The 12,241-nt window shown below is 37.9% G+C and overlaps 1 protein-coding gene across 2 annotated transcripts in view; it reads right to left on the bottom strand.

Annotated features, from left to right (window-relative positions):
- The window catches only part of LOC122800842 (probable GPI-anchored adhesin-like protein PGA55), an 813,969-nt gene that overhangs the window by 344,313 nt on the left and 457,415 nt on the right, over nt 1-12,241 (bottom strand). For both annotated transcript variants that reach the window (XM_044070155.1, XM_044070156.1), the window contains one exon: nt 3,849-3,964. In XM_044070155.1, coding sequence (XP_043926090.1) covers nt 3,849-3,964 — 116 coding nt within the window. The remainder of the gene's footprint in view (nt 1-3,848; nt 3,965-12,241) is intronic.

Raw genomic sequence — 12,241 nt, 5'->3', positions numbered from 1 at the left:
AAACAGACACAACATAGCTAACAGAGGCCTCTCATAGAAATAATTAACACACAGGAAGTAATCCAGGGAACAGCTAAACGCCAAAATGTATCTAGTCATACCCTTCAGGGAAACACCTTGACACTCAAACTCTTCAGGTGGTAAATCAATTGCTGAAGGACATTGCCAATGATCATGAGGGGATTCCACCACAGTATGAAGGAGGACACATCACATCAGGATTTCATTTCTATCCACCTTCTGCTATCAGTTCTACTGATCATGGTACCAAGACCATTGAGCTCACCAAGGTCACATGCCCCAGCTACAAAAGTCTTACACAGCCCTGCACCAAAGCCAAACGCTCCATAAAGAAATTTCCTCCGACCTTACCCGGCTCTAACATATCACATACCAAGACCCCAAAGAAGCTCGTGTGCCTGAACGGATGCTCCATACAAACATATGTCAGGTTGGACATGCTGAAAAAACTTCCATAATGCCTCACCTCCAAATCATACCGAGTGGACACCAAGCCAACCACTTCTACCATACAAGGCCATGGACAACCTGGACAGGGAGACAGACGTTCTATACCCAAATCCAATCTGTATGGAGCAGAGAGAGCAGAGCCCCTACAGAATGGGGTCTTGACGATCATCTCCAGACATGCTGAAGGGACCTGACAATCTCCCAGAATCTTGATTACTGGACTCACAGAGCAAGGTAAACATGATAGTATTTATTGCACTCACTCTGTTCAAGAGAGAAGCCTTGTATGTGAGTGGATGGGAGATGAACCTATAATGACCTCCTGCACACACCTCTATGGTTTGATTGTAATGAAAATTAAAGAAACAATGACCATACAATCATCAGCCCCCCCCCCCCCTTGCACAAAACCCTACAGAAACCTTTTATATGCACACATCTGAGCAGGGCTGGTTTTAGAATGGGTAAGTTTGATAGCAAAAGCCACCACTAAGTCCAAGTCAAAATGAATGTATACAGTCTGGGGAGTAGGGGCACCCAGACCCTTAGAAGATCTAAGCTTCTGAATGTTCTGTGATATATTTTTGCTTTACTTTTGAAATACAATTACTTGTTAATTACATTTTTACTGATACCCAGAAGATTAATTTATGTGCTTTGGCATTATTGGGTGTGCGTACAGATAAAAATCAGATTCTTTTTTTTTTTTTTACACACACAAGCATAAGCCATACCAATACTATTAATACCGATACTACTTATTCACTTATTTCAACAAATACAAGATAAATTGTGCAGCACTGGTGGTGCTGCACCAGATCAGTGGCTGTTGTTAAGCTGTCATTACAACAGCAGCATGGGTAAGTCACTTTTGTGTACCTCATTGTGGAGTAATGCATACCTGTCTCTCCCATGATTTCACAGATCATCCCTGATTTTGCCTCATCATTTTGCTCTGTCCATCATAAAAAGCTTTACTTGCTTGTATCATTCAGGAATACAAACAGTCAATACATCCAGATAGAGTTTCATACTTCTTTTTGTCCAAAAACTACAGGTTGATTCAAACTGTGTTATTATGTTAACTTTTTAAGTACATTGAGTAATATTTTAAATGTGTTACTGTTTTTGAGCCTTTATTTTGCTACTGTTTTTCGCTTTGCTCACAATTCTCGATCAAAAAAAGTTGAGAGTTATAGTATAGGGTGTTCTGACATTATTTATAAAACTCCTTGAAAGAGGAAAACCATCCCTGAAGATTAGAGGCATCAGCTCTTAAAATACAAGGTGTGCACTGGGCTGCTGATATCTGTAGTACATACAGTGCTCATGCTTATTATCACCTTTATCCTAACAAGGTCACAGCACACTTCTGTTCAGGTAAAGAGCATAATCAGAAAATGAGTACATTTTTTTTCTTCATTTTTTCCCATCCGGTAGCAGCTTTTGTGGGGTCCTCACACAGTTAAATACATAAATCTAGCTATGTTGTTAGCTTCAATGGACAGAATGTCCTCCAGCAGGATTTAATTAAGCCAGGGGCTCTATGTCAGTGGTAAAATATTTAATGGAATTGTGAAGCCTGTTACTTCCCAAAACACTGTTACTATAACCAGAGATATCTTTGAATTTTAAAGGAAATATAAGTAAGATTTATTATTCCCCACATGGTTTATTAAATGCACAAGATTGTTGTATTAGCTTTTGTTGGTTTGACTGACATGTTACAAAATATCAAGCTAAGATAACTTTGCTGTGGTTGGGAAACCTGAGGACCAGGGGGATCCTCAGCAACCCCAGGGTTTGCTGTTAACTAAAGCTGGCAATGAATAAAGATGCACATCAAATGCCATCTGTATCTACTGCATAACTATGGCACTTTGGGTGTTTATTAAAGTTATGGTTAAAGAGTTGTGCATCGTGCTATGTTCTCATATAAGATTAGCTAAGGAAAGGGCTTGTATATGCAGTAGGGGTACACAGATTGCCATACTCTGCAGCAAAATTTGCCAAACTCTGCAGCAAAAGTTTGTTGGAACAGACAGAGCACTTAACAAGAATGAGATGGAGTATGTATAACACACTGACGTCTGAACCCATATTAAGATGTTTGTTACTGGCTGCTCAGCATGGTGACAGACACTCCCACAGTCTCTCAAATACACCCCCCCACGCGTGCACACACACACACACACACACACACACACACACACACACACACACACACACATACACACACACACAGTTTTATGTTTGTGTGTGCATGCATATTTGTGTCACACTGCATCATCCCTTTTTAACATCTTTGGACCTTATATACAGTTGCATACTCATCACAATAGCTACATCTCATTACAGACTTGTTCTCTGAGTTGTATTACTAAATCAGTGTTTTAAGGCCCTACTGTCTTTTCCTGCAAAAGAACATTCCATATTTGCTTCCTGACATAAGTAAGAAGCAACACCGTGCAAGTCACAGAGCTGTTCAGTTATGGGAGCAAGGCTTCACATTTATGCTGTGCATGTCCACTTGATCTGTGGTTATCTATATGCACACAGCTGAGGACATGTATGGATGACAGCAATCGGTATAGAACAATAATTGAAAAGCTCTGTGTGATGCATTATCCAGAACTCTGTGTTTTCAGGGATTATTTTCTATGGCATGGTATGGTTAAGCTTTATGATCACAATGAAGTATGCTGTGCAGTGTTCAGTGTTTTGGGTGAGGTCATAGGACATGCTGTTAGCTGGCTGGCTGACTGCAGCTGCACTGAAAACTAAGCAAGAGATAATCTTTGTACTCAGCAGGGCTGTCTCCATATTGTATTGCTAGACATTGTGGCTGTCTCTGTATTCCCATATTGTAGTGCTACACAGCATGTTTGTCTGTCTCCATATTGTTTTGACAATGCTATTCAGATGCATTAACTAATCAGTATATTTTCTGATAACCAAGACTTCTTGTGACATAAAATGTGTTAGACTCTGGTCTATTTCACTTTTTTTTAAACTGCACCTCGGTTTGCTCTTTGCATCTACTACAGTACTACCTCTACACACTAAGTGTCACATTTACAGTTCTTGCCCATTAAATGCAATGAAAGCAGGCTTGATAATAAATCATATACTACTGAGAAGATACACATTGATACACGTTTTCTTAAAGAGAAAGTAACATAGTGAAGTGCATTATTAAAGCCAAGTTATGTATGCATTATTTCATGTGGAGTCTAGTACAGACATGTCTGAAGAAAATACAGAATTCAAATGATAAATTAGTTATCTAAGAAATACTTGATCAAATACATCCTTCTCTACTACAAATACTCAGGCAACATAAATTCTGGAATGTATTTGAAAACGTGTTTTCTTACCGTGTAATCTATATTTGCAATAATTTCATTATAATCCGGACTGCTAGGCAAAATGGCAGCAGAAGAAAATGTTTGACTCATTGATAGCTTCAGGCTGACAGATCTCAGTGGCATGTCTGTAAACATACGGTTGTAATGCAATCAGTGTTTCTAATATTTACAACTATCACAACTAAAAGTCTTTTGTGCATCAAATAGCAAACTATATTAGAATTTAAACAACTTTTTAGTGTTACTGGTAAAATCTTCTGAAAAATTATCTATCTGTCTATCTATCTATCTATCTATCTATCTATCTATCTATCTATCTGCATGTCTGTCTGTATCAATCTATCTAAAATTTACATGGATTCTATTAGTATTTCAGGAACTGCTTTCTGTTAACAGACAATTGATAGTGCAGTTCTTCTTCTGGCTTTTCCTGGTTAGGGGTTGCCACAGCGGAACACCGGCCCGCTAATGATTGGCAGTAGATTTTTTTATGGGTGCCGAGGTGCCAGTTCGATGCCCAACTTTCAACAAAGGCCCGCAAATTCTGCACATGTCTTTCGAACGCCACTCGACCATGGAGAGGACATGCAGACTCCACACAGAAGGCGCTCCAGCCGAGAATCGAACGGGAAAACCTCTTACTGTGAGGCAACAATGCTACCGCTGCACCACCGCGGTTATTGCAGTATGTTGTCTAATACATTTTTCTTTTTTTTATTGAGAAGGAGATAATAAATTTAAATAAAAATGCATTTTCTTCCTAACTATATGATCTGAATTAATGGTAAGAATATACAATTTAAATTATACCATTACGTACAGATGGAAAGTCTTTTTTTTTTTGAAACACATAAAATTAGTCACAGAAATTCATACACTGTATTTTAGAAATCTGTTTTTTCCATTCTAAAGATGCTGAGGATAAGAGGAAGTAAAATTGTTTGGTTTTATGAACAATTACACACAAACATACAGACAGACTCACATGTGTGCACACACAATTATATTATAAACGCACACACATATATACATACACACACAAACTTATAACCTTATATATATATATATATATATATATATATATATATATATATATATATATATCCACTTCTATTTTGACATTTTCTAAAAGTACTGCACTATAAACACGTAAGAAAAAAATGACTTGTTGTGTCTTTCAGCTTTTCCCAGGAGTCGCCACAGCAGAACTCCGGTCCGCTAATGATTGGCAGTAGATTTTTCTGTGCCAAGTTGCTGGCCCTGACACACAACCTTAAACGAAGGTACGCCCATTCACACATGTTTCCACACAGAAGACGCTCTAGCTGAGAATCGAACGAGACAACATCTTACTGTGAGGCAACAACGCTACCGCAGCACCACCACCGGAGTACACATAAGAAAAAATGACTAAAGAAAAAAAAATCAAAAACATACTTTAAATGCCATAGCCATTAAATAAAAACTCAGGACAAAAAAAGAAAGGTAGTTTATTCAGCACAAGAATGCCCCCAGAGTAGGTTTTATGGGGAAACATAGCTGAATAGACATATTCATTTTTATTTTGAAATTTTTTAAGTACAGTTTGTGAAATACTGCAGTATTGTGCTCTAAATAGACAAGTAAAAGAACTAAAGAAAAGAAACAAAAAAATACATCAAAATAAAAACACAAAACAAAAAGAAAGGTAATTTGCTAAGCATAATAATGACCCCCCAAAGTAAGTGTCATGTGGAAACAACAGACATCCCCGGTTTGATTCTTGGCAGTTGCACCTTCTGTGTGGAGTATGCATGTCTTCCCACGGTCGAGAAAATTTAAAGACATGCAGAAAGGTGCTTGCATGTGTGGGAGTGCCTTCTTTGAAGGTTGGGCATTGGGCTGGCAACTTGACACCACAGAAATTTACTGCAAATCATAAGCGGATCAGAGTTCCACTGTGGCAACCCCTGACCTGGAAAAGCCAAAAGACAGTTTATAGGGTCAAGGAGGCCCTTGGCCATACTTTGGCTGGCCCACTCTTTAGCCACAATGCCCATCTTGTCCTTTTACCCTATCATTGTTTACTTGCACGTGCAGGGGCGCGCGCACACACACACACACACACACACACACACACACACACACACACACACACACACACTCACACACAGACACATTGCAATAAGTTATTTAACAATAGAAGCATTGCTCATTGTGCGTTTATTTGATTGTATTCATCTCTTTCTTATTTCTTAATATTTTATTTTTCCTTCATATCAAGGAGTTAATTAGCTACAAACCTTATTCATAGTGTAAGGAGATGTAGGTGTTTGGGCTAGGCCTTCAGCTAATGATGGACTTAATTCATTTTTGATATACTAATGAAAACCTTAGCATCAGAGAAGATATACTGGTGCAGAAATTAGAACTGTCTACTACATTAAATCAGAGATAGGAAAAAGCAAATACACACAAATACCCACAATTTAATTTGACTGACATTCATTTGACTGAGACCATATAACCTAAAGTTCATAGCACTGAAAACTCACTTGACTGAAACTCATAACACTGACACCATACAATGTTAAATTTCAACATAGTAGTGGCAGTGTGTATACGATAAGTAAAAGCTATATGCCCTTTTCCCCACTGTAGTGCAATCCTGGAGTTAGCATATAAAGTTAGGGAGGTGTTGGGAGCACAGCCCCCCACATAGTTTGGGTATATATTCTGTTCTAAAAAGAGTAATTTATTGGACTTGTAAGTATCCATATCTATGGTTCAAAATATTTAAAATAGGTGGGGAGCTATGCCCCCCACACCCCCTAACTATATATACTAACTCCAGGATCACACTACAGTGAAGAAAAGGGCATATCATTTTTACTTACCTTATACACATTGCTACTACTATGTTGAAATTTAGCATTGTAAGGTGTCAGTGTTATGAGTTTCAATGAAGTGAGTTTTCAGGATTACTTACGTTATATGGTAATGGTCAAATGAATTTCAGTCAAATGAAATTTTGATCATATGACGTAGACCCATATATATATATATATATATATATATATATATATATATATATATATATATATATATATATATATATATATATATATATATATATATATATACAGAAACGTAGATTTTTTTTTTGAACTCCACATACACGGAAGCGCTTTTCGATGTTAAGCACATTTGAGTATGTGTGCTCGATGTTTTGTGATTCGGGCATATCCTAGTTGAGCATGTGTCCTAGACATATATATATATATATATATATATATATATATATATATATGTATATATATATGTATACACATATATGTATATACATATATACACACACAAAGTAGACCCCCTCTTATTCTGTCTCACTGGGACCGGATGTTAAGCTGAATAAATGAATGGCTAGGTAATCAGAAAGACCATACATAATAATATTTATAGGTTATAAATCAGCTAGAAAAACAGGATTTGTGTTAGCATGCCTTTTTCTAATGAATATGAAGTCTAAAACTCAAATGTCAGTCAGTATTTAGCCCGGAGAAGTCTGAAGTTTTGTTCTTTTCTGTTGTCTTTTGCTAGGGCTATGGCAGAAATTTGAGGGCTGGTTAAAGAGGAGGCCGGTTAGAGAGAGGCCGGATAATACATACATATACATATATAATATATATATATATATATATATATATATATATATATATATATATATGTGTGTGTGTGTCTGTGTGTGTGTGCATGTGCGTGTGTGTGTGTGTGTGTGTGTATATGTGTGTGTGTGTGTGTGTGTGTGTGTGTGTGTGTGTGTGTGTGTGTGTACCTATGTATATGGATATCCAGTATTCTAGATTCAATTACTAAATGTCAACAATGCCAAAGGTGACATGTTAGCTTCATAGGTTTATAGGTAGGTACTAGGCTATCGGCCCTAGGGCCTATACAAGCCCAGCCAAACAGGTACCCTGGCTTTTGCCACCCAAGAAAATTATTTTCCTGTGACACTGTTGAGCAGAGCCACAGAGGTTATCCCCGGGGTGAATTTCTTTTTTCTTGAAGAGTGCTAATGAGAAGCTTTGTTTGATATAGATAGCTAGTTTATTCCAGAGTATGGGAAGTCTCTGGGACAGGAATCTATCCCTCTGGCATGTTCTGTTTATTGTGGTGACAAGGTTTAGGTCCCTAGAGTGTGTAGCTCAGAGGGATTGGGATTTCTTTAAGTGGAGCATGTCCACCAGCTCTGGGTTTGACATAGCTTTGTATGTTAGGCAGAGATCACCTCTGAGTAGGCAATATGCGACAGAGTAAAGCTGGAGTTTTTTGAGATGGTCTGCATAGGGCATCTGTTTCAGGATGGTAATCCTCTTTGTGAGGTATTTCTGCGGCCTTTCTAGTTGTAGTAGATGTCTTGTGAGGTACATACCAAAAGGGGCGTTGTACTCTATAATGGGTCTAATGAGTAATGAGTAGAGGGGAACAATGACCTCTTTTTTTTCTGGATGAGAAACCTTTTGTGATGAGGTGTGCCACGTAGAAGGATTTCCTGACTACTGTGATGATGTGATTATCAAAGGAGGGACTACTGTCCACCTGTGTCCCAAGGTCTCTTATCACACTTTCGGTGTTAAGTATACTACCGCCTATGTTGTAGTTCATGGGTACAGAGTTTTTACCAAAGGGGATGACAATGCACTTTTTGGCATCGAGCTTGAGGCCATGGCTTTGACACCAGGCATCCGTCTCAGTGATGCCCTTTTGTAGGATGTCCACAATGTTGGGAGTTTTGGTTATGGCTCCTAGTTTGCAGTCATCTGTGAACTTCGTTAGCCAAAGACCTTCTGTGTTAGCCTGTATTTCAGAGAAGTAGATACCAAACAGGAGAGGACCCAGGACTGAACCCTGTTGTACTCCACTTGTCACTGGTCTGAAGTCGGATTTGGCGCCTGCTACTTTCACAGTGTGAGTTCTGTCAGTGAGCCAGTTGGCAACCCATCTTGTGACATAGGGATTTATACCTAGTTTAGTGAGTTTATCTATAATTCCAGAGTGGGGGATGGTGTTAAAAGCCTTGGCAAGATCTAGATAGGCTGTGTAAACCACCTTACCCTTGTCTATGGCTTTGGTGAATGCTTCAAAGAAGTCTATCAGGTTTAGGAGACATGATCTGCCTTTTACAAACCCAAACTGGGTGGGGTCCAGAGTTTGGAGATTACCAATGTCTTTGTTTATAAGTTCCATGATGATACGTTCCATGGCCTTGCAGACCATGCTCGTCAGGCTAATGGGGTGGTAGTTCCCGGGGTCCGTGGTGGCTCCCCCCTTGTGAAGTGGGATAACCGTTGCTGTGTGCCATTCAGCAAGCACAAAGCCTGAGGTGAGGCTATGATTGAACATGGTACTTAGGTGGGGTGCCAGTTCATTCTGTAGTTTGTGTAGAATGCTGCCTGCAATGTTTTCTGGTCCCATGGATGCTATGTTCTTGGCTTTGGAGATTGTGGTCTTTACCTGTGCAGCCGTGATTACAGGAACTTTGCATTCTTCCGGTATAGAGATGGGCTCTTTAGGGGGTGAGAGGGGGGTAAAGTTAGTACTGAACCTATCTGATAGGATGTTGGCAATATCAGTTGAGTATGTATATTTAGTGCCATTGTGCTGTAACTCAGAGCAGATCCGAGTGTTGCCATTGAGATTCTTGACATAGCTATAGAATGCTTTGTGGTTGTCTTTAGAATCAGTGGAGATTTTGTTTTCATAACTAGCTTTGAATGATTTTATCAGGGATCGCAGCTTCTTACTGAGGCTGAGCAGGGAGTGCCTCCACTCGTGGAATTTTTCTCGCTTTTGCAGCAGTTTCTTCCTTCTGTTGTACAGTTTGTTTATGGCAGGGGACCACCAGATCGGCTTCCTTTTTTTGGAGGATAGTGTCTTGGTTCTGTTTGGGATAGCACGATCCATGCACTCATGTAAGTGATTATAAAGTGCAATTGTGTAGGATTCAATAGTCGTAACTGTATTGTCCATCTGCATGGGTGTCATGAAGTTCACCACTTCTGTCTTAAGAAGCATAAAGTTGGCTTTGGAGAAATTTTTTTACCATGGTTTCCTTAATGGGGGATAGGGGCAGGATGTGGATATCTAGGGTAATTAGCTTATGGTCGGATCGGACCAATGAGGCGTTGACTTTAGGTGTGGAATACCAATCACTCATGTTGGTAATGACTAGATCTAGGATATTGTTGCCCCTGGTGGGGATGTGGAGAAGTTGATCCAGGGCATTGGAGTTTATGAATGCAAGAAAGCATTGCGCGAAGGAGTTGGTACATGAGTAGTTTTCCAATTTAATGGTGGGGTAGTTGAAATTGCCCATTATTAGGGTGTTTGGTTGAACCCTAATATTTTCCAGTACATCAAGAAAAGAGGAGTGGGAATCCTGGGGCATGGTGGGTGATCTGTAGCAAGCTACAATTTGGATTGCAGTTTTACCCAGAGTTAGTTGCAGTTGGATAACCTCAGCTGCATTATGCTGAGCAACTGGCCTGGAGGTGCGGATATCCTTAATGAATATGGACACACCTCCAGCTTTGGTGTTCCGGTCCAGGTTACATGGCCGAAAAGTGTGGTATGAGTTATAGCCTGGTAGTGCAGGGGTGCTCTCTGGAGCCTTGAACCAACAATAAAGTCAACACTATATGTACTTTAATGAATTTAGTATTAGAAAATAAACTTTTTTACATTCAAAAAAACACATTTCCAATAGGTATCAGGTGTTGCAATGGGGTCTAGAGTAGCTCCCAGTTTTGCAAACTTAGCTATGGCAATGTGGGAAGTTAAATTTCTAGACTTACATCCATTATCAAAAAACATTGTATTTTATAAAAGATACATAGATGATTTGATTTTTCTATGGGTTGGAGATTTTGAATCTTTCAAAATATTTGTTGATTATCTAAATGACTCCACTGACTTTTTGAAGTTCACTGTAGGTCATGTTGGTGTTAGTATAGACTTTCTGCATTTACACTTGAGTTTGAATAATGAACACACACACTTTGAAAGTAGTATTTTCAGGAAGTCCACCTTTGTGAACCAGTATCTACACCACGGTAGCTTACATCCTAAATTTATGAAACGTGGTGTAGTCAAGGGTCAGTTTATTAGACTGAGTCGTTTAACTAGTAGAGATGACATCTTCTTAGACGAAACTGCCAAACTTACAAATTTCTTTGTAGAAAGAGGGTATGATAAAGTTTGGATAAGCCAGATATTAAACAAAGTTACTAAACTGAGGGTGGACAAAGCACGTCCAATACTACACCAAATCATGGATGTAAATGTTTCTAGGAACAAGAATGACAAAGTTTGTAGCACTTATAGATTAGGCTTTCCCATTCCAATTTCAGATGAAATGGTTTTTATTAGAGAGATCATTAGTAATAATTGGAAAGTAATATTGGGTAATACTGAACTATGCAAAGTTATAGGTAAAGTTCCACTTTTTACGTATAAGAAGACTGTGAACATGAAAACAATGCTTGAAAGCAATAGTTACAAGTCCATTGAAGCTAGTGATAATTTTAAATCTAAACATGGTACATTTCCTTGTGGATCTTGTAAACAATGTAGGTACATCTCTGGTAGTAATACAGTTTTCTTTAAACACTTGAATATGGTTATTCACAGTAAGGGACATTACACTTGTAAGTCAAAAAATGTGGTTTATGCTGCTTTATGTAACACGTGAACATTATTATATAGGAAAAACTATTAGAATTTTGAATAGGCGAATTTATGAACATACTTTGGCTATTAGAAAAAAAGATATGGCTAACGCATTAGCAAAGCATGCAACTAAATGTTCCAATTTCAAAAAGTTTACATTTTCAGTATTAGAAAAAGTAAATGATGACTTATTTAGTGGAGACTTTAAAGTCATGTTAGAATGTAAAGAGACCTTGTGGCAGATTATGCTCAACGCAGACCAGCTTCCTGGTTTAAATGACACTAAATATAAAGTGCTTTTTAAAAGCACAAAGGTTATAACATTATTTGTACATATAATGTTTAAAAGTAAATTTTATCTTCGTTTTAATATGGTATAAATGAAGTATTCAATATAACAAATTTATTTCATTAACTTTTTATAAATTTGAAGTATTTTCATTGTTTGAACACTAATCAAATTGGATTAATTAAGTATGATGCAGTATTGGTCAGTTTAGATCACATGAAATGACTTTTGATTTGTATTTAAACGGTTCATTGTCTCATAATGATATTTCTGAAGAAGTTCATGGAAATTAAAGTGGACGAAACGTGTAAAATTTAGTTTGGCATACTTCTTTCTCACATCTGGTTATTTGTTTTTGATATATATATATATATATATATATATATATATATATATATATATACAT

Source organism: Protopterus annectens, chromosome 4.part1 (genome assembly GCF_019279795.1).
Source record: "Protopterus annectens isolate FY-2018-M chromosome 4.part1, PAN1.0, whole genome shotgun sequence".
NCBI lineage: Eukaryota > Metazoa > Chordata > Ceratodontiformes > Protopteridae > Protopterus > Protopterus annectens.
The sequence above is the reverse complement of the archived record's forward strand: the minus strand, read 5'-3'. Positions and strand labels throughout refer to the sequence as shown.